The 21,197-nt window shown below is 37.7% G+C and overlaps 1 protein-coding gene across 1 annotated transcript in view; it reads left to right on the plus strand.

Annotated features, from left to right (window-relative positions):
• AIG1 (androgen induced 1) overlaps positions 1–21,197 on the plus strand; it is a 281,622-nt gene that overhangs the window by 100,083 nt on the left and 160,342 nt on the right. The window contains exon 3 of the mRNA XM_053592198.1: positions 4,236–4,337. Within this exon, the coding sequence (XP_053448173.1) occupies positions 4,236–4,337 (102 nt within the window). The remainder of the gene's footprint in view (positions 1–4,235; positions 4,338–21,197) is intronic.

The following is a 21,197-nucleotide window of genomic DNA, read 5'->3' on the forward strand; positions in this document are numbered from 1 at the left end:
TGACCAGGAATGGAAGATTAGTTTGACATTCAAAATCAATTGATATAATTCACCATATGAATAGAATAAAAGGGGAAATATATGATGCTCTCAAGATATGCAACAAAACTACCTGAAAACGTTCAGCATTCACTTATTATAAAAATAAGTCTCCTATGTAAGTTAAGAATAGAAGAGATCTTTTTCAACTTGATACAAGGTGGCTCATATCAAACTTAAATGTTGAAAGACTGAATATTTTCCCTAAGATAGAGAAGAAGGCAAAGATGATCGCTCCTAATCACTTCTGTTCAACATATTGCTGAACGTCCTAGGTATTGCAATAAAAAAAAAAAAAGTAAAAGACATACAAATTGGACAGGAAGAAGAAAAACTGTATTTGTAGATTGTGTAAGTGTAAAAATCCAAATTAATTTCACAAATAGCTAGTAGAACTATTAATACTAAGCTAATTTAGCAAAGGCATAAGATACAATGTCAGTATTAAAAATTCAGTTGTATTTTTTTATAAACCAGCAACAGTGTAAAAAATGTACTACTATCTATAGTAGCACAAAACATGAAGTACTTAGGAATAGGTTCAACAAAATATGTGCAATATTTGTACACTGAAAGTCTATAAACATTGCTGAGAGAAATGTAAACAGGACCCAAATAAATAGAGATACATAAAAATTATGTTCATGGGTTGGAAGACTTGATATTATTAAGATGTCAGTTCTCCCCAGATAGTCACCATGAGAATTCTGGGAGGGTATGTGTCGAAATTAAGAAGCTGAAATTAAGAAGAAATGTAAACAGGACCCAAATAAATAGAGATACATAAAAATTATGTTCGTGGGTTGGAAGACTTGATATTATTAAGATGTCAGTTCTCCCCATATAGTCACTATGAGAATTCTGGCAGGGTATGTGTCGAAATTAAGAAGCTGACATTCTAAAATTTAAATGGAAATGCAGATAACTTAAAATAGTCAAAAACAATTTTGGAAAGGAAGAACCCAGTGGGTGTCTGGGGTAAGCAGAATTCTAGTGTGGCTCCAAGATTCCCTGGCTGCACAGCCCCCACCACATGTCATCCCCTCCCCTTGAGTGTAAGAGAGACCTGTGGATATGATGGGATAATATTCTTGTGATTCAGTTATGTTGCGCATGTATGGTGAAGGTGAAGGGATTTCCACCAGTGGCTCCGTCAGTTAGAGTACTGCCACGATGCTTGGCAGGCAGTCGTCTCTGGTGTTAAGGCATAGGATCAGCCCTAACTGGATGTGTGCCACTTAGAATTGTTGAATCTATGCAGAAAAAAAGAAAAAAGTGAAAACAGAAAGGGCTATTTTAAATTGTGTCCCCTTTATGTCACCAGTAGCTTTACATGTGATACCTCATGTCATTCATTGGCAACCACCTCTTCCCAGGCAAGAGCTTAGAAATAGTGATCAGTCCCTTAAAGATATTCTTCCTAATCTCATAGCATCCCTCACTTCAGACCTTCAGTCTGTTCCAGTTACCTAATCCAAGGTGCTAAGAAGCCCTCCATGATCCTCTTTTCCTAAAAACCCTATTGTTCTGATTTAGAACCTCTTTGGGGAGATTCATGAATGTCCTGGTTGGTTCTACTACAGAATCATGTTATTAGACTTCAGTTGGACCCTCCTGATTCATGGCAGCTCTTACTATAAGTATTTTATTGACATCTCAGATCCATTCTGTGCTCTGCCCTATTTCTAATTGTCAACAAATGTGCTTCATCCCACTTTAAAGAAGGGAGAAATGCTTCTTCAGCGTTCATAATCCTTATTCCTTTCTTCTGGGAATCAGAATCAGTCATTCCCTGCCTTCCCATCTCCATTTGCTCTGACTTCCAGCCACACACAGTATTGCCCAGCTCTCCTGTTTTGTAGAGTCCTATGTAGCTACCCCGTCTCCGTCAGGCAGCAGGCCGCCTTCTCCATCCCGCAGGGCTACTATCATTGAAAAGAAGACTTCTTCCAATGCCTCTGTCCCTGCCTGCCTTCATCTATAGCAATCTGGACTTGACTTTCACCAACCCACCAAATTTACCGATTGGAAAGCCATTCAAGGAAAAAAAATTAATGTGATTTTTACTATTCAACATATACCTACATATATGAAAGAAAAACAATGGTTTTGTTTCCTTAGCAAATCTTTCCTTTGCAAAATTAAGACTAAAATAAATGAATTTCAGATTCTGCTTATATTATCACCCACACAAGCGAGATCAAAATTAATGAAGTTACAGTGAGGTTCCATTTATGATGTGTGAAGCCTTCCATACAAACAAATATCGTTAAAGTCAGAGAACAGAAAACCTTGCTCTATTTGATGAATGGAAAAATGCAGTAATCTATGTTCCAGAATGCCTTAGGGCTGGGGGTTAATAATGTAATAAAGATTTAGAGTGACTATCAAATATGCACCTTATCAATGTCATTACCATGGATAATCAGTACATTTGAAGTCTGAACTGGAAGAAATAACCCCCAAATACAGATAATTTAAAAATTATTCATTGTACTTAGAAATGTATGGTAATTATTTTTAAGCTAGTATTAGATTTTTTCCCTTTTTCAACTTGTGTATTTATAAACTGAAAGTGAAAATGGTTGACTTGAAAGAATGATGAATAACTGGGATCCCAATGTGGTATTAAAACTGTATGTGTAATCTATAGATGCCTATTTTAATTATCATCTGTGATGTTTTAAAAAACAATAAATGCTTCTAACATCCTATATTTTAGGGGTGAATTTTTTTTCCTAGCCAATATTACCAATGAATAAATCACATTGAAACCCTTCTGATTTCTAGCCTTGAGCTACCAGCCTTGTTTTGTAAAAAGTAGCATTAAAATATTTACTATTTTTATTAATGAAATATGGGAACATGGATGACTTACATTTATAAAAACTGAAATAAAATTTAAATACCCATGCCGTATTTTTCATTCCACAGCAGTTTTTATTTTGATACATTACAGAGATTTGGATTCCTTTCTCTAGTACGGTTCCCTTTCTCATACTACCTTTTCATTTAATTTAAAATTTTTCTTTATTGTTTAAAAATATTTCACTTACAGACTTCCATGAACACTTCACCCATATGCCTTTCCCCGGTGTACCTTTGAAAGAGACTCCTCGATTTCCTAGACAGGATTATTATTATAGGGAGATTGAAAGTCAAATAGTTGTAACTTCTGCTACTTATAAGTAAATTCCCCACCATAATGATTGTATCATTTTAGGTTCTTCTTACCAATAAAGGCTAAGAGAGCCGATTTTCCTATAGCCACCTTGATACAGTATGGTGTCAAACTTTTGGATCTCTGCCAATCTCATCGGTGTAGTTTTAAATGTATTATTTTATTATAAGATTGAGCACATTTTTGTGTTTGTGGTTTCTCTCTTTATATGATTTGTCCATCTTTCTTTCAAAATATTAATCAGGTACATAATTTGACACTTGGAAAAGCATACACTTTTTCTTTTAAATTCTCTGAGAAAAGTTAAGACCTTGGGCCATTCATTCTTTATTTTATTTGAATTTCTTTTCTCACCCTGAGTTCGAAGAATGGTAAAATAAGAGAGTCCTCTACTTTCCTTTGATGATTATGTTGCTAACGTGCCAGAACAAGACTCTGGAACCCAGATGAACTTCTAAGATATTCCAAGAGAATCTGCCTTCAACCTCCATATACCCTGTTTCCCAGTACCGCTAACATCCTTGCTTAGGCTGTATACATGCATACATTTGCTAGAAATGTGACTTTTGGGCATTTTACAGCAGGAGTTACAGTGCTATTAGTGGTGAAATGCAAACTTGAGAATGTGGAGATTAATTTAAACCACATGATGGATTCAAGGGAAAGGGACACACTCTGTATTAGTTTCTCGAATGTGCACTAACCCTGCAGTGGGGAATGAAAGCCGAGAAAACCACCAGTGAACTTTTAAACCCTCTTGAGAGGAATCAGACCAGCACAATTAGCCCTGAATTGGAGCTGTTCTTGACAAGCCTCTACTCTCTCCCTGAGAAACAGATCCCTTTGCCAGAGAGAGTACAATCAGAAGATCTAAGAGAGAGGAGCACCTTAACTACCAGTAGAAGCTAGAACTCTTTCTTTCATCACAGCCTCCAAATTCTGTAAACAATAAATAACCAAAAAATTGTGTGGTGTGGATAGTTAATGAACTGAAAATACTCCTTTTCCCTTCCAGTTCGTCGTGGCGGTGTTCTGGATCATTTACGCCTATGACAGAGAGATGATATACCCGAAGTTGCTTGATAACTTTATCCCAGGGTGGCTGAATCACGGAATGGTGAGTGTAATCAAACAAATGGCTTCCTTTTATTAAAAAAAAAAATCTATTATAGGACTATTTTCTAATTTAGATTTCCCATAGAATCTACCTAAATACCTGTGAAAGTTTGGAAGATTGTAATGAGAAATAGAAAGCTTCTTCCTATGGAATCAAGTCATTATTCCAACATGTAGTGGGTGAACCCACCATATATTAAGAGGTGGCAGTGGTGTTAGATAACACACCTGGCTTGTTCTGGGATGAATTTAATTTCTGTGCCGTTGGAAGGCTTGTCCTTGGAACCGAAGGATGGATTCCCACCTACACGACCATCAGCACTCTGTACCATCTCCACCTCATGTCAGTGGAATTGCTTCGGAAATAACTACTGGGCTTGGACAGTTTCCCCCAAATGAGCAGTAAGGCTGTTATTTTCCCTCAGAGATCTGTTGCAGACATGTGGAGGTGTCTTTAGCAATGGAATTGTCTTGTCAAGTTCTGCCTAATCTAGGGTGTTTACCTGCAGCTACTAGGCTTTTTCCTTCCCCTCAGCCTAATTCTTTCTGATGCTTAGCCGTGGTGTTACCTTTACTAGTTTCCAGTCAAATACTTTTTCACAGCACTTTACAAGATTTGAGAATGTATTTTCTGCAGAGAAATCTTCCCTTCCAGAGTCTGGAATTGAGCACTGTGTTGTTATTAACTAAGAAGCATGCATTTTGGTTACAGCAATTTTTAGAATATGTCCCAGGGTATTCCTGGTGAAAAGGGCAACCCATCACAGAAATTATAGGGGAATGAAGAGCTGGAAATCATGAGTCTTAGGTCCAAAATAACAGTTTCCCTTCTGCCCCCAATTTTGATTTATTTTAAGAAAAGTGCACTAACAAACATTACTGTACTGAGGGGGTTTGATTAATCCTTTCTTAAGCCAACTCATCAAAAGTGGCACATCTTCAAGAAAAGGAATCTTGTTTGAGTTCAATTAGAGCTACAGTGCTGAGTGATTAGCAGGGCATCTCTGGTCTAGTTTCAAACACATCAGCTAGGTCTTGCCTCTCGGACATCTAAAAGGCCTGACATGGCTACGCTGCCCTTCTCCAACTTTGTACTTTTCTTTTATGTGAAAACTCCAAGGGATAACGCCACGCCATTGCAATGTTCTGCCCCCAATGCCTTTCTCATTCTTTTCTGGCAGACTCTGCTCATCCTGCTAGCTTAGTTTCTGTCTCCTTTAAGAAGCCTTTCCTAACACCCAAGCAAAGTTAGCTGTCCCATTATTTGTGCTTGCACGCTGCTTTCTCATCTCTCCTGTGCACATCTGTATCTCCACGAAAACTTAAGCCTCTAGTGAAAAACAACAGCTTTTGAACCCTGAGCACTCTGCCCAGTTGCCTGGAACATATTAATAGTAGGATCAATGCATATTTATTAGACTAATGAATGCATGCGGTACAGCCAATTTCCACAAGTCTTTGTCCGTCGGCATTAATTGCTACTGTTTTTGAGAATAAACTGTGTGCCAGGCACTTTTGTAGTGATTATATCATTTAATTTTCACAATGGCATTATGAACAAAGAATTAGTTCATTTGCAGATAAAGAAATTGAGGTTTAAAAAAGGTTATATAATTTGCCCTAAATCATTTAGCTTAGAGTGGGTGGAGGTAGAATCTGAAACCAGACCTATCTGGCCTCAAAGATAATACGTTCTCCTCCTTCTAGCTTATGTTTCATCTGAACAAGCAAAGCATTAATTGATTCTTGATAGGAATAGTAACTTTCTATGGCTTTTACAGTAGTCAGTCAAGAAAATACAGGAGAAACAGCTTCAGGCTTATCTTAACGTTTAGTTTCAGAATTTGTAGCAGTCTGAGAAAAACCAGTTGGTAATTAGGTAGGTATTTTAAGAAAAAGATTTCACAGCATGCATGATCCCCCAGAGCAAAGTTTTAAATGGAGATGGGCTTTGCAAATTCTCACTTAGACATTTAGCCAAAAAGCATTGTCATGTGTTCAGTGAGGGGTGGGCCTGGCTTTGTTCACAAGACAGGCATATTCTTCTACAAATCGTAGTCACCTCCAAATACGAGGTAGAATAGTGTCACCTAGATAACTTCCATTAGGTATCCAAGCTGCATGAGGTGAACAGTGGCTGTCTCCAGTGGAATGTGAGGTATTGTTAGTTACCTTGTTCTGACATTAGGAGGGCGTTAGCCGAGAACAAATAATTGCATCATGGGCTATAGAAAACAAGTCCTGGATTTTTGGCCTCTTATTAACAGCCCTAAACTGCACAATAATTCCTTCAGGCCAGAGGATGAGTCACAACCTTTGTAGATCCTTGTTCTAAGTTTTTTATGTTCTGAACAAATAAATGGTTTATTAATTTTTGTGTAGCCATTAGAACCTTGACTTGACTTTTTAAATTTTCCCTTAATTCACTTTGATGGCTTAAAATTCTTACTCTTGGAGGCAAATGCTATTTAGAAACACAAGGAAGAATTGATTGACAAAAATATTTAGGGAAGAGAAAAGATAAATTAGCTAATTTGTCAAATCCTCTGAGATAATATGAACTCAATAGATTCTTTCACAGTGAATTTTTTTCCTAGTGGAGATGAATGACCATGTCTTTGCTTTTCTTCATGTTCCAATTCATGGTTCCAGGATTACTGGAAAAAAAATTGCTCATGGTGGCAGAGGAAGATTTTATAATGTTAAACAATTTATGTTACTTTGTATATGTGTGACTATAGATATAAAATGCATAAAGCATGATCTGGATTCTTTAGATTGGCAATAAAATATGAGTATTAAATGCTGGAATCCTGAATAATTTAATTTTTATAAAAATATATGTGTAAGATTGGTGAAATTTCAAATCAATGTTTTCAGCTTTGTTTAAATTGTATTTAAAGGTTTCATAATATTATAATTTGTATATGTGTTTAATTCTAGTAGATAATTGTAAATATTTAATTTTTATATAGCCTTTGTAAATATATAAAAATAATTCAATTACAATGTTTTGCACTCATTTTGATGCATATACTTTGATTAAAACATTCAAATTGCATACATTTTAATTATAGTCACATTTTATTTTCAATTTATCTTTTAGGCTATAACTCTCATAGCTCAAATTTTATAAAAATTTTTATTATAATGTCATGTGTAGTGATTTTGTGAGATGAATGCATAAAAATATTTAAATTCATGCAATATTTTTATTATTATTTATTAAATATTTTAATGTTCATATTTATAGCTTGTAAATATAATACCTTTAATTTACTGCTCATCCAATCACATATTTTTCTGTTTTGTTTTTTGAAAATATATGTGACAATGTAAGAGCCAACGACATATTTTATTTAGTACTTTATTATCTTAATTTGTAATTTTTCTTTTTTTTAGAGTTTATCAGTTTAAGTTTTGAATAGGTAAAATATAAATATCCTATAAAATTTAAAGGTGTTTCCCTGCTATATTTGTATACTAGCTATTTAGTTCTTTCTTTTCTTTACTTTTATCTTTTAAAAAAATTTAGTTATAACTGACATAATAATTTTACATATTTATGGGTACAGAGTAATATTTTGAAACGTATACAATATGTAATGATCAAATCAGGGTAATTAGCAGATTTATTGTCTCAAATGTTTATAATTTCTTTGTCTTAGGAACATTCAAAAGCCTTTCTTCTTGTTGTCTGAAATTACACAATACATTATTATTGAATATATAAATATATATATATATATATATATATATTTTTTTTTTTTTTTTGCAGTTTTTGCAGTTTTTGGCCGGGGCCAGGTTTGAACCCTGCCACCTCTGGTATATGGGGCCAGCGCCCTACTCCTTTGCGCTACAGGCACTGCCCATTGTTGACTATATTTACACCACAATGCTGTGGAAAACTAGAACCTACTCCTCCTATGTAGCTGCAATTTTGTATCCATTAATCAGCTCCTTCGTACCCTGTACTCCTCCCTACTCTTGCCAACCTTAATAACTACCTTCAGGTCTCCTAGCTCCCTCTATAAGCCCATCTTTTCCAGCTCTCACATACGAGTGAGAACTTTTGGTCTTTATCTTTCTGGGCTGTCCTATTTTACTTAACATAATGTTCTCCAGGCTCATCCATGTTGCTGCAAAAGGTGGGATTTCATTCTTTTTATGGCTGAATAATATTCTATTCTGTGTATATAGACCACACTTCTTTATTCCTGTTGATGAACACTTAGGTTGATGCCATATCTGGACTATTGTGAATAGTGGTACAGTAAACATGGAGGCTACAGATATATTTTCCTATGTGGATTTCCTGTCCTATGAGTAAATACCCAGTAGTGGTATCTCTGGATGATATAGCAGCTCTGTTTTCAGTTTTTTTGAGAAATCTCCATAATGTTTTCCATAATGGGTGTACTAATTTATGTTCCCCACCAACAGTGCATAAGAGTTCTTTTTTCTCTGCATCTTCGACATTGTTATTTTTTGTCTTTTTAATCATAGCTGTTCTAATTGGGGTGAGATTATCTCTCATTATGGTTTTGAATTATGTTTCCCTGATGATGACTGATGTTGAGCTCTGTTCATATACTTTTTGGCCATTTGAATGTCTTCTTTTAAAAAATATCTGTTCAAATTCCTTGCCTATCTTTTAATCAGATTATTGGGTTTCTTTCTTTTTTTTTTTTTCTGTTGGTTGAGTTATTTGTATACCCATCTTGTCAAATGAACAGTTTATAAATATTTCTTCTATTCTATAGGTTGTTCCCTCTTTGTTTCCTTTTCTGTCCAGAAGCTTTTTAGTTTGATATATTCCTATATGTCTATTTTTGCTGCTGTTGCTTATGCTTCTGAAGTCTTACCCATAAAAATCTTTGCTCAGACTAATGTCCTGAAGCATTTCCTATATTTTTTCTAGTAGCTTTATAACTACTGTCTTTAATTCTGCGTTGACTTTGCTTATGAATTCTTTGCCTAGGCCAGTGTCCAGAAGAGTTTTTCCTAGGTTTTCTTCTAGTATTTTTATAGTTTCAGGTCTTACATTTTAGTTTTTAATCCATCTCAAGTTAATTTTTGCATAGAGGGAGAGGTAGAGTCCAGATTTATTTTTCTGCATGTGGCTATTCATTGTTCCCAGCACCATTTATTGAATAAGGCATCCTTTTCCCGGTGCGTACCTCTGTTTACTTTGACAAAGATTAGTTGGCTGATCTTTCTCTGCAGCTTTATTTCTTAGTTCTGTATTCTGTTCCATTGATCTATGTCTCTATTTTTATGCCAGCAACATGCTGTTTTGGTTATTATAGCCTTGTAGCATAATTTGAAGGTAATGTGATACTTCCAGCTTTGTTCTCTTGGTTTAGGATGGCTTTGGCTATTTAGGACCTTTTTTAGTTTCATGTGAATTGAGGATTTTTTTCTAATTCTGTGAAAAATGGCATTGTGTTTTTGACAAGAATTGCATTAAATTCTGTAGATTGATTTGAAGTGTATGGTTACTTTATCAATATTAATTCTTTTAATCCATGAGTGTGGAATGTTTTTTCATTTGTTTGTGTCATCTACAATTTCTTTTATCAATGTTTTCTAGTTTTCCTTGTAGAGATATTTTACTTCTTGGCTAAATATATTCTTACAGTTTTTTTTTTTTTAATTATAAATGGGATTAACTTCTTGACTTGATTCTCAGTTTGATTGTTATTGAGGTATAGAGATGCTTCTGATTTTTGTACACTAATTTTATATCCTGAGACTTTAATGAATGCATTTATCAAATCTAGGAGTCTTTTGGAGGCATCTTGAGGGTTTTCTAGGTACCAGATCATACTATCAGCAAACAGATAATTCGACTTCCTCTTTTCCAGTTTGGATGGCTTTTATTTCTTTCTTTTGTCTGATAGCTCTCCTAAGAATTCCTCACTGATGTATTTGAATGTCACTAGGTCACAGACCTAGTGGAGGAGGCAAAAAGAGGAATTTGGAGCAAGGACCAGTCATATGCACCTGGTCAAACAAAAATAATTCCATGAGAGAATATGTCCCTTTCTTACATGCAGAATCATAGTCATTATTTGGAGACATGCGATATAATTTTAGGAATCTAGAGCTTGGAATCACAGAACCAAGATGTAGTTTATATCATGGCACCATTTTAAAGAGCATCATCAACTACGGATAGTTATAGGAGGGAGATTTCTACATGGCCTGCGAGTATGGGGCTGGATTTTGATTTAATTCAATTTAGCGAACATTATTGAAAGCCTACACTATGCAAAGTACCCCCAAAAGATATTGTGGGTTTACAGAATGAGAAGAACACAGAATGCATCCACGTGCAGTTTTAAAGGATAGAAATTGTCTGTACGAGATGGAGGAAGATAAGTAGGGAGACAGTTTCACAAGTCAGCATCATAGTCCCCAAAGGACTTTTTTCACTCTGACAAAGGGAAAAACTGTAGTATTCTGGCCTGTTTCTTGGTTGCGAAAAAATAGAACCATGAACCTTTCTCTTCTCTTGATTATAATTTTCAAGGATTGTCAGTGGAGCAAATAAATACACGTTAAAAGTAATAGATAGATAGATAGATATTTGAACTCCAGGAAGATTACAGACTTTTAGTGATGCTATACCAGGAGAAACCAACAATGAGACAGTGTCTCTGCTTATTGAAAACATTATAATGAATGCTTATAAAGTGCTCTGAGAATGCAACATACTGCAGAAGGTTAGGATATTATTACTATTACCATAGATCTTCAAGCAGACCATGTCTTGATATTCTTATAATCACAGCAGGAGTTGTTTATTCCCTGTGTAATTTATGAGGAGAAAAAAATAGCAAACCCTACCCTCTTCATGCTTGGCTTGTCAGTTTTTCTTGTTATATGTCACTGATCCTCAAGAGAACCTTCATTTAGGCTACTATTCATACTGTCAATATTATTTCGACATTTGGTAATTACTAAAGGTTTTGCACATCTGTCTTTCCCAGAAGAGAAGGCAGTAAATGCTACTTGGGTGATCATTGGGTTTGCAGGAACTCAGATTTGACGTTATTCTTTTGGTGGAGAGCAGGGCTTATGGAATGTTTCCAGTTCTGGGATACACAGATTGTGCATTTCATTACTCATGGAGTCTGTGCCACCCTGATATTAGATGTTTGGTAAAGTAAACTATTGGTTGAAAGAAGACTTTGGTAAACTATAAAAATATATAATGTTTCACATGTATTTTTAAGTACTTGTGAGATTTCTGAGAATCTAGAAATTTCACAAATAAAAGTTAGACATTGAATAAGAGGTCAGAAATTTCTTAGGAACCTCTTTCTATGACTCTCCAATGGACCTCTCCCCAAAGATACATAAAACCTCAAAGACCAGGATCAAGAAGGAGAGTTACATTGACAAGGAGACAGATACTTTCAGGATTGCTACATAACTATTTTCACATGTAAGCTTTTTCTTATCAAATTTTATGGATGACATTTTCTCCCATTGTGAATTTTCATGTGTGGTCATTCGTTCTCCTACTTTGGATTATGCAGATTTAAATTTTGACATGAAGATTTGATTATTCTGTCTAATCAGTCAAAAATGTTAACGTATTTCAATTTTAGTTCCTGCCAATTATATATTTTTATTTATTTCAACCAAAGTATTGTAAACCAGAAAAAAAAATGTATTCTTTTAAAATCGATGTTTGTGTAAATTGTAAACAACTTCTGTGAAGTAGAAAGACAAAGAAAACTGGAAAGAGAAAGGGGAGGTAGGGAGTGGCCAGGATGGGGCTGCCCAAAAGGTGGGAGAGAAGAGAAGAGAAAGAAGGGTGATGTCATGGTGAGGAGGTGAGAGATGGCCACAGAATAAAGGCAAAGTGAGGAGTTGGGAAAGTGGGAGAGCAGAGGAGAAAGGGGTTTTTAAAACGTTCTAGAATAAAAGAGGCACAATGATGAAGTCGAACCATCCACTTTATTCTCTACCTCCTCTGTGGTAGGAGATTTCAGGTTAATGTATTTTTCTCTTTACTGCCTGGCACAGTGCCTGGCATATTATAGGTTCTCAATTACCACTTGATGAGTCAATAGATATTAGTAGATCAACTTGGCTTCCTTGCTGTTCCTTGAATACACCAGGCTCCCTTCTCCCTAGATACCTGCTTGGCTCCCTCCTTCACCCCCTCCCTCCTCCTTTTCAATCAGGCTGGCCCTGAGCAGGGTAGCTGAGAACAGCACCTGCATCCTCTAATTGCTGCCCTGCCCCCACCCAGCACTGATCATCCTTGACATATCATGTGTATTTGATTCTACGGTGTATTATAGCTTATTGTCCAAGTCCACCTGCTACAACAGAGTTTCCATAAGGGCAGAGGTCTTGGCTTCAGTTGCTGATTCATCCAAGCACTTAGAACAATGCCTGCACATTGTTGTCAATCAATAGATAATTTGTTGCATGAATGAATTGACCTAGAATTATTATCTGTTCATGTTTTCTCTTATTCTCTTTTTCTCCACTCTTTCTTTCTCCCCTTCATGATAGTTGATAGAGAACCACTCCCGTAATTTGTATTTTACTTCACTGTTTACTCAGCTACACTGCACCAACACCCTACATAGTACCCATATTCCTCCAGAAGGTCTTTTTACATTGTTACTCCTGCCTGAGGAGGCCTGAACTGATGTCCAAAGAACACACCCTGGAACATCTAAGAGGTTCAAGTCAGCCTGGATTAAATTTACTGAAAAGCTCTTCTACATATTGATTATTTTATCTGGGTATTCGTTATTTTCTTTCTAGGGTAATACAGTTAGATAATGGTTTTAAAGTCTTTTTCATGCCATCACAAATCCCTTTGTTGAAATAATTTTCCATGCAGGAATGGAATTCAAGGCTAGTATTATTATTTGGCTTATACTCTGCCCTTTTTCTTGCTTTATTTAAAAGATAAGTAGGTCCAATCGTTGTGTTAGTTCATTGTAAGGTCTGTAAGTTGTATTCAGATATTTTGAGGCCAGTGACACCCTGAGTGTGGTTTACTCAAGTGTTTTTTCCTCTAATCCTTAAATCCAAAGATATTTCAAAGCAAACTGAACTCACATGTTTTCCATTCATTTGCCCTTAGGTCTTTAGATTTGGGGAGGAGGTGATGACAGGCAGGAAGGTAGTGTTCTAGGAACTGGCTTCTTCATTCGCTGCCACAGAAAGATCATTCATCCTTTCCAGTTCCCTTCTAACTGAAGCTCCAACCTCAGCACACACCAGCATCACTACCAAAGAAAGGAAAAGTGGAAAGAAGCTGCATTTTCTATCATAGAACCCCAGAATCTCAGAATCTTAGGCTTGAGATTCTGAAGACCATCTGGTCCATTCAGCATGTGATGCTAACTCACCTGAACAATATCCTGGGTAATCACCTTTCATCCGCTGTTCCAGCCGCCCACCACAGTGTGAGGTGGTTGCAGCTGCTGGGGAGACTCCCATAGGGAACTGGGGTTTCTGTTCTTTTCTCCAGTCCAGATCTGTCCAGCGGGAGTTAGTCACTTGTCCTCTGTGCTGCCTTCATGTTCTCTTCTGAGAGGACCCCACTTGCCCCTGTAACTTCATTCTGCCCTGTCGGTGGGTCGTTCCTGAGTCCAGTTTTCCTGGTCCAACTACCCGTGGAGAATCACACTCTGCATGGGGCACATAACCTTAAGATAAACCTGCTGAAACTGACCCATTACATCAACCTCTCCTCTAAATCTTGTTACCCGTCTGTGTTGTCATCGTTACAATGGCAAGATGCGTCTAAAGTCTGTTCTCTACCTTTTCCCCTTGGTTGGGTGACAGGTCCTATCAGCTGTGACTACAAAGTAGCTCCCAGATCTGCCCCAGTTCTTCTGTCCACCGGCTCTACTTTAGTTCAGAATTTCATCTCAGCTGGGCAGAGGTAACACGCTCATCCGTCATGCCCTGTCCACTGCCCATTTTCCCCACCAGTCCTTTCTCCACTTTGCTGCCTGGGTGAGCTCTCTTCCAGTCATGGGGATAGAAAGGCCATGTGGATAAGCTCCTCTGTCCTCATCTTATCTGCATCCTTTTATCTCCCAGTCATGTAGAAAAATGGTCAGCTAAAGAGAGGCCAGGACAAGACCGTGGCAACTCACTAGAAAATCTTCAACCTAACTTTTTCATTTTTCATCACCATTGGATTCTGAATCTGAAGTACTGAATTTGTCCGAAACAGGTGCTGAATCTGAACTACTGAATTTGTCCGAAACTGCCTCTTTTAGTGACTCTGAGGTCCTGGCTAACTTCCCTGAGCCCTTCTGAAGGTGATGCTTGTCTAGGAGGTCATCAGCATTCCCCCCATCTGACCTGTGGCTAACACAGGACTCACCCACACTTTTGATGGCCCTCCAGATTGCCCTCCAGAGCTGAGTGGACTGCAGGCCCTTATCTCACTGTCAAACTCTACCTACCCACTAAGTGTACTTGTACAGGCACAACTCTCCCCAGCTTGGACCTATTGGGGGGCTCTTCCCCAGTGTACACCCAGTTCCTTGAGGGCAACTACATGGTCTTAGCATCCTCTGTGTATTCCTGCCTGGCACATAGTAGGTCTCAAATAATGTCCTTTGAAAGAATGAATAAGCAAGTGAATGAATTTCTATCACATGTCCTGACTCTCCCAGTCCCATGACACCCTCTGGAAAGGAAATAAGATTATTTTCCCTAAGTGAACCTAAGCTATGATCACTATTTAATTCCCTACATTTCATACATCAGTGAGTCATTCTAGACCCTTATACAGTGCCTTGTCAAACTCATTGGTTTAATAATTTTCAGGATCAATATTCCCCTTTCAAAGAGCAGAACTATGTCCACTGGCCTCTAAGTGTCCAGCGTAATAACTTGTCCAAGCTCTCCCAGCTTGTGAGTGACCAGCTGACCTCTCTGTACCCCCATACTGTGGGGCTCTCCATGGAGCCTTGTACACATCCAGTTTGAGAGATGCCTCTAATCATTCCTGGCATTTTGTATTTTTTTCCATTTCCTTGAAGAGAGATGATTTTTTCCTGTTGTTTTTTACCATCTCTCTATCCATATTCAGAGACTGAGCTTGCACGTAATGATCTAATTAAGATATGTTTTAACCTAGGTGCAAGGATTAGCCCTTACTGGTGGAAATATTTCCCTTTAATGCCACCCCTTTCATCCTTATCAAATATATCAATTCATTGGACCTGGTAATATATCTAATTATCCTGCATCTCCAGGTGCGACAGCTCTCAAGGCTGCTCAGTGGTAGTGAATGTGCCTTTCCAGACCGGGCCTCTGCCATCACTGCACATGTTCGTGTGTCTTTTCTGCTCCATTCTGTTTCTTGCCCCAGCTTAACCGCAGAAGAGCTGCCCATTTCCATAGGCTGTTCTTCCAATGGATGCAGACATTGAGCCAGAAGTGACCTCTTGAGTTCTCCCTGGTTTTATTATTCTTGTGGAGACGTTTTGTAAATGATTTAAAAGGTTAGTCAGAATAAAGTTCTTTTTTCATCAGTCTTCTTAAATTTCTCCACTGAGTTCCACTAGTGGGAAACTGACAGCTTGTTGTGGGGCTTCATGAGGTGGACAGTGGAACTGCTCAGAGAGCCTGGCACCTGCCTCATAGTAGACCCAATAAGCATAAATATACAATAATAAAATAAAATATAAAATAAAATAATAAAGGAAAATAAATCTCCCCAGAGCTGACATTTTTAACTTATTATCATAGAGTAAGTAGCAAGTTATTGTCAATCCCTGTCTGAAGCTTGAAGGGAAAATGCCCTGCTGGGAATCTTCTATTTTTAGTGACACTGAATTTGTAGATGCTCCTAACATAAAAAATTAATGAAATTCCTTAAAAGCTTATAGAAAATGGAAGATATTTATCTTTGGACAGAGAATTCAGATCTTTCTGATTTCTGAGCATCTTTCCTCAGTTACACCTATTGGAAGGAGCTTTGCTTAAACTCAGAATGTAACTGCTAATCTTCACACATATGGCAAATATGAACTAATCAGACCACAACTATTTTGCTGCATTCCATGGTGTCTCATTTATTTGTTTAATTTGCAGCTATAGCAACGAGATTCCATCACTCCAGGCTGTTACACAGCCCTGCAGTATGATCAGCTTGGGTGAAGTCTGGCTCTCAGTGCTGTGCTCAATTGAAGACATATGCACAACCTTCCTGACCACATTTTAACCTGTTTTTCACACGGGGTAGATGTGCAATACTTACATAAAACTACGAAAAGCAACCTTCTGCAAGGAGAGCAGGCAATTAAAAGATGCTGCACCCTTCTTTTCCACAGCATCACAAAGCTTAAAGTTTTCTTGGCTTGCTTTTCCAGTGCCCGGCTGCGTCTGAAGCAGGCTGCCTCTCCACAGAAAGCTTGCTCCAACAATGACTAAAGGATTGACCTGGTGCCACGCATGCTGCTCCGCATAAGAAGGGCATTTGGAAATGACCTTGAAATGGAGTTTTGCCAAGTTAATGAAATGCAGGCCTTCAAGATGTGCCATTTCATGAGAGATATGCAGACGGGTATTTGCAGCATTATCAAAATTCAGCTCCTTCATTTGGTAGTTTTTAAGCCACATGAGGAATGTTCTTCACTCTCTAATAGTTGCCTTTTGTGACAGGTTGGAAAATTTAGGTAATGGAGAAAATTGGCATTCCACTGTTGTTTTTCTTAGGTGATTTTTTTCAAACATTTGCTGAAGGAAAGGGAGATGCTCACAGGGCACAATATTAAATAGGAAGGTGGGAGTTTAATCTGAAGACTGAGCTGAATGAGGATGAAGTTAGTGAACAGAGCACTGATGAGAGGAGTGGGTAACTCTCTTCACTCATAAACTGCTAAACTCAACAGATTCAGGCTCTAGGAGGGGGACATTTCTTTATCTCAGTATGTGAATGCATAGAGTAAACAGTCCTGGCTACTTAACCATTAATTGATGTTTTTTTTTTTTTTTTTTTTTTTTGTAGAGACAGAGTCTCACTTTATGGCCCTCGGTAGAGTGCCATGGCCTCACCCAGCTCACAGCAACCTCCAACTCCTGGGCCCAAGCGATTCTCCTGCCTCAGCCTCCCGAGTAGCTGGGACTACAGGCACCCGCCACAACGCCTGGCTATTTTTTGGTTGCAGTTTTGGCGGAGGCTGGGTTTGAACCTGCCACCCTCGGTATATGGGGCCGGCTCCCTACCGACTGAGCCATAGGCACCAACACCCGTTGTTGCTATATGGTTTTCCATTTTACAGAGTGATTTTTTATGTTGGTGCATAAGGTGGTTTGATTGCATTTCACATGCTGGTGAGGTTAGCTGACATGTCAGGATCTGGATCACACGAACCTGTGCTTTAACCTTGTTTGGAAGTCAGGGTTGATGTGACCTTGGACAGCCCCATTTGGCTTTCCTTGCTGTAATGTCCTTTCTACAATTGTGGGGAGGCTGAGAAAGTCCAAATTTGTGGGCCAATCAAGGTGGGACAGCTGAAGAGAATTGGGAAACAAGTCAGATGGTCTCTTAAGCCAGTTCTTAGATTTTTGTACAAAATGAGATTCTGCATTGCTTTAAATAAACAAATAAATAAGACCCTTCAAGCCCTCGAGAGCTCTGCAAGGAAACTGTAAAAAACCACTGCCCAATCTTACTGGAGTTAGATGATATCTCAAAGTGGTTTTGATTTGCATTTCTCTCATGATTAAGGATGATGAGCATTTTTTCATGTGTCCGTAGGCCATGCGTCTGTCTTCTTCAGAGAAGTTTCTATTCAACTCCCTTGCCTACAATGAGATGGGATCGCTTGTTCTTTTCTTTTTTTTTTTTTATTAAATCATAGCTGTGTACATTGATATATTCATGGGGCATCATTCACTAGCTTCACAGACCATTTACCAAGTTTCACATATACCCTTGTCGCTTGTTCTTTTCTTTTCTTTCTTTGATTTTTTTTTGAGACAGAGTCTCACTTTGTCACCCTTGGTAGAGTGCTGTGGCGTCATAGCTCACAGCAACCTCCAGCTCTTGGGCTTAGGCAATTCTTTTGCCTCAGCCTCTCGAGTAGCTGGGACTACAGGCATCTGCCACAATGCCCGGCTATTTTTTTGTTGCAGTTTGGCCAGTGCTGGGTTGGAACCCACCACCCTCGTTATATGGGGCCGGCGCCCTACTCACTGAGCCACAGGCGCTGCCCAGATCACTTGTTCTTTTCTTGCTAATACATTTGAGTTCTCTGTGAATTCTGATTATCAAACCTTTGTCAGAGATATAACCTGCAAATATCTTTTCCCATTCTAATTTAATTAAAAAAAAAAAAAAGAAAGGAAAATGAAAACCCTCTGGCCACTCTTACTTTTAAAATTCTGATAATCTTCATCAAGTAATCCTGGGAAACACACTATCAACAGTAACTTCCCAGAACATTCCCTTTTACTTTATCTTGCATTTTTCAGTATGAAATTTGATATTTCTATAGTTTAAACTAGATTCACTAAAAGTAAGGCATTTTTTCCTCATAAGTTCAAACCTTCCAGATTCATCATTTTGTAGCATTACATAAGTAAGCCATGCAACTAAGCTAAAAGTCAAAATTAGAGATTATAGTTGTTTGCACAACTGTTCACATTTTAATAGTAACTTATGTGAAAACCAGTCTTGTATTTGCAAAGAAAAAGTTTTTGCATGCACTAATTTATATTGAAATCAAGCTTGATGATTTTTTATTTGGTTTGCTAAGTATCATACAACTAAGTTATTTGTCTGTGGTTCCCTCCACCCCAATTGACTATATTTGGTGAGTTCCTTGAAAAGTTCTGACATGTGAAAATCAGAAAGATTTCAGTATCTTACTTTATTTTTTGTATTGATCTGTCTTAAAGGTGATTTACTTTTTGTTAAAGTTCAGACCGTTAACTTTTAATTAAGAACACAGTTTCCCTTAGAGCCTTTTTCCTAATCTAAAACCCTCTTACAATAATGTGACTGAAATTGAAAGTATTTGCCAAAATGCTTCTCAACTTCTTAAATAAAAGGAAGAATGTATCTTAGTCCATTTTGCCTGCTGAAACAAAATGCCATAAACTGAGTAGTTTATAAACAATCTACATATATTTCTCACAGTTCTAGAGGTTGGGAAGTTCAAGATCAAGGTGCCAGCACAGTTGGGTGCTGGTGAGAACCCACCTCCAGATTGCAGATTGCTGATTTCTCCCTGTGTCTTCATGTGACTGAAGGGGCTAGGTATCTCTATGAGGCCTGTTTTATAAGGGCACTAATCCACTCATTTAGGGCTCCACCCCAATGGTCAAATCTCCTCCCAAAAGTCTGCTTCCTAAAACCTTGGGGTTAGCGTTTCAGCATGCAAATTCTGTTAACAACATAAAATATTCAGACCATAACAGGAAAAAAAAAAAAAAAAAGGAAGGGCAGCAGAGAATATCAACCATAAGGAACACCATGACCTCTGGTATTTAACAGCATGGATCACAGGTCACAGGAGGTAAGAGGCAAAATAGAAAGGAAAGGCCTGGGCCAATGGAGACCCCTTGTGTGTTTGCTGTCCTGCTGAACTTAGGCACTCAGCACTGCTTTTCTCCTCCTGCTGATGTTTTTTATTTATCTTTTCAGTAAACATTTTAGATACAAAGGAAGTGGGGAGCTTATCATTGTTCAGTATAATGGGACAATATCTTCACCTTTAAGCTATCCTTAGAAACATATGAAATTATTTTTGTGTCTGTGAATAAACTGTAAAGCATTTTCTTATGAAAAACTTCATTCCATATCCTGGTGTGGCTCTCCCAGTTGAACACAGGCTGTCTTTCCAAGTCCCTGAGTGAGAACTTTCTCAACCTGTGTTCAAACATGATGGGGCGTTATACTCTTTGCTTTCATGTCTTCTCATTGAAAATTCTCTCTCAAACCTTTTCTATGTTATGTTCATTTTTTTCATACTAGCACACAGTTCAAAGAAATATGATCCCCATTGAAAACTCTTTTGCTTTCAAAGCCAGTCCCATTTATACAGACCTTAATGATGTTTTTGTCTTTTCATGCCATTGAAGTTGTGTGTTAATGCAACCTAGGCCACCCCTAGTTGTCCTAGATACCAAACTCAGAGATTTTTGATGGATTCAGTCTGGGATGGGGCCAAGACACCGTGTGTATTTTTTAATTGCTCCCTTACAGGCTTCTGAGCTGGGTTTGAGGATCTTTGAATTCATTGGTCTCTCGGGCATCCTTGGGGTTCAGAAAAAGTTATTAATGGAAGAACACAAACAGGAGATGTCTAGAGCTGAGCTGGATGGAGATTGTGGCAAAAAGACAACCTGAGTAAATGTACACAACCAGGCACATAATAAACCCGTAATTAACTCTTACAGGTTGATATCAGGATGGCATCTCTAAGTCTCTACAGCAATAAAATACTAGAACTATCTCAACAGCCCAGGAAAAATGAATTAATATTAACATTTATTAGAAGATTAAAGCATAATACATATGTCAGTTAACATTAATCCTTGAAAATATGTTTGGAGTTCAGTTGTCTCTAACTAATTGAAGATTGCAGTAAACAGAGGATATGGGTTGCCTCTGAGTTATAGGAAATAAAATGTAAATCTTTTATATACCTCTGTTTCCTATAGAAAGGGTTGTTACTTGTCAGTGGGATTATAAAAGTTTTATTTTATTTTCTTGGACCTCATGACTTTTCCATAAATCTTATAAGCAGAATTACAATGAGGTGAGTCATAGTGTTAACACTTTTTTGGAGCTTCTTTTGCCAAAGCAGCTTGGAATATAGGGGATTTTCAAAAACGACGTTTGGGG

This window comes from Nycticebus coucang, chromosome 5 (assembly GCF_027406575.1).
Source record: "Nycticebus coucang isolate mNycCou1 chromosome 5, mNycCou1.pri, whole genome shotgun sequence".
In the NCBI taxonomy this organism is placed as follows: domain Eukaryota; kingdom Metazoa; phylum Chordata; class Mammalia; order Primates; family Lorisidae; genus Nycticebus; species Nycticebus coucang.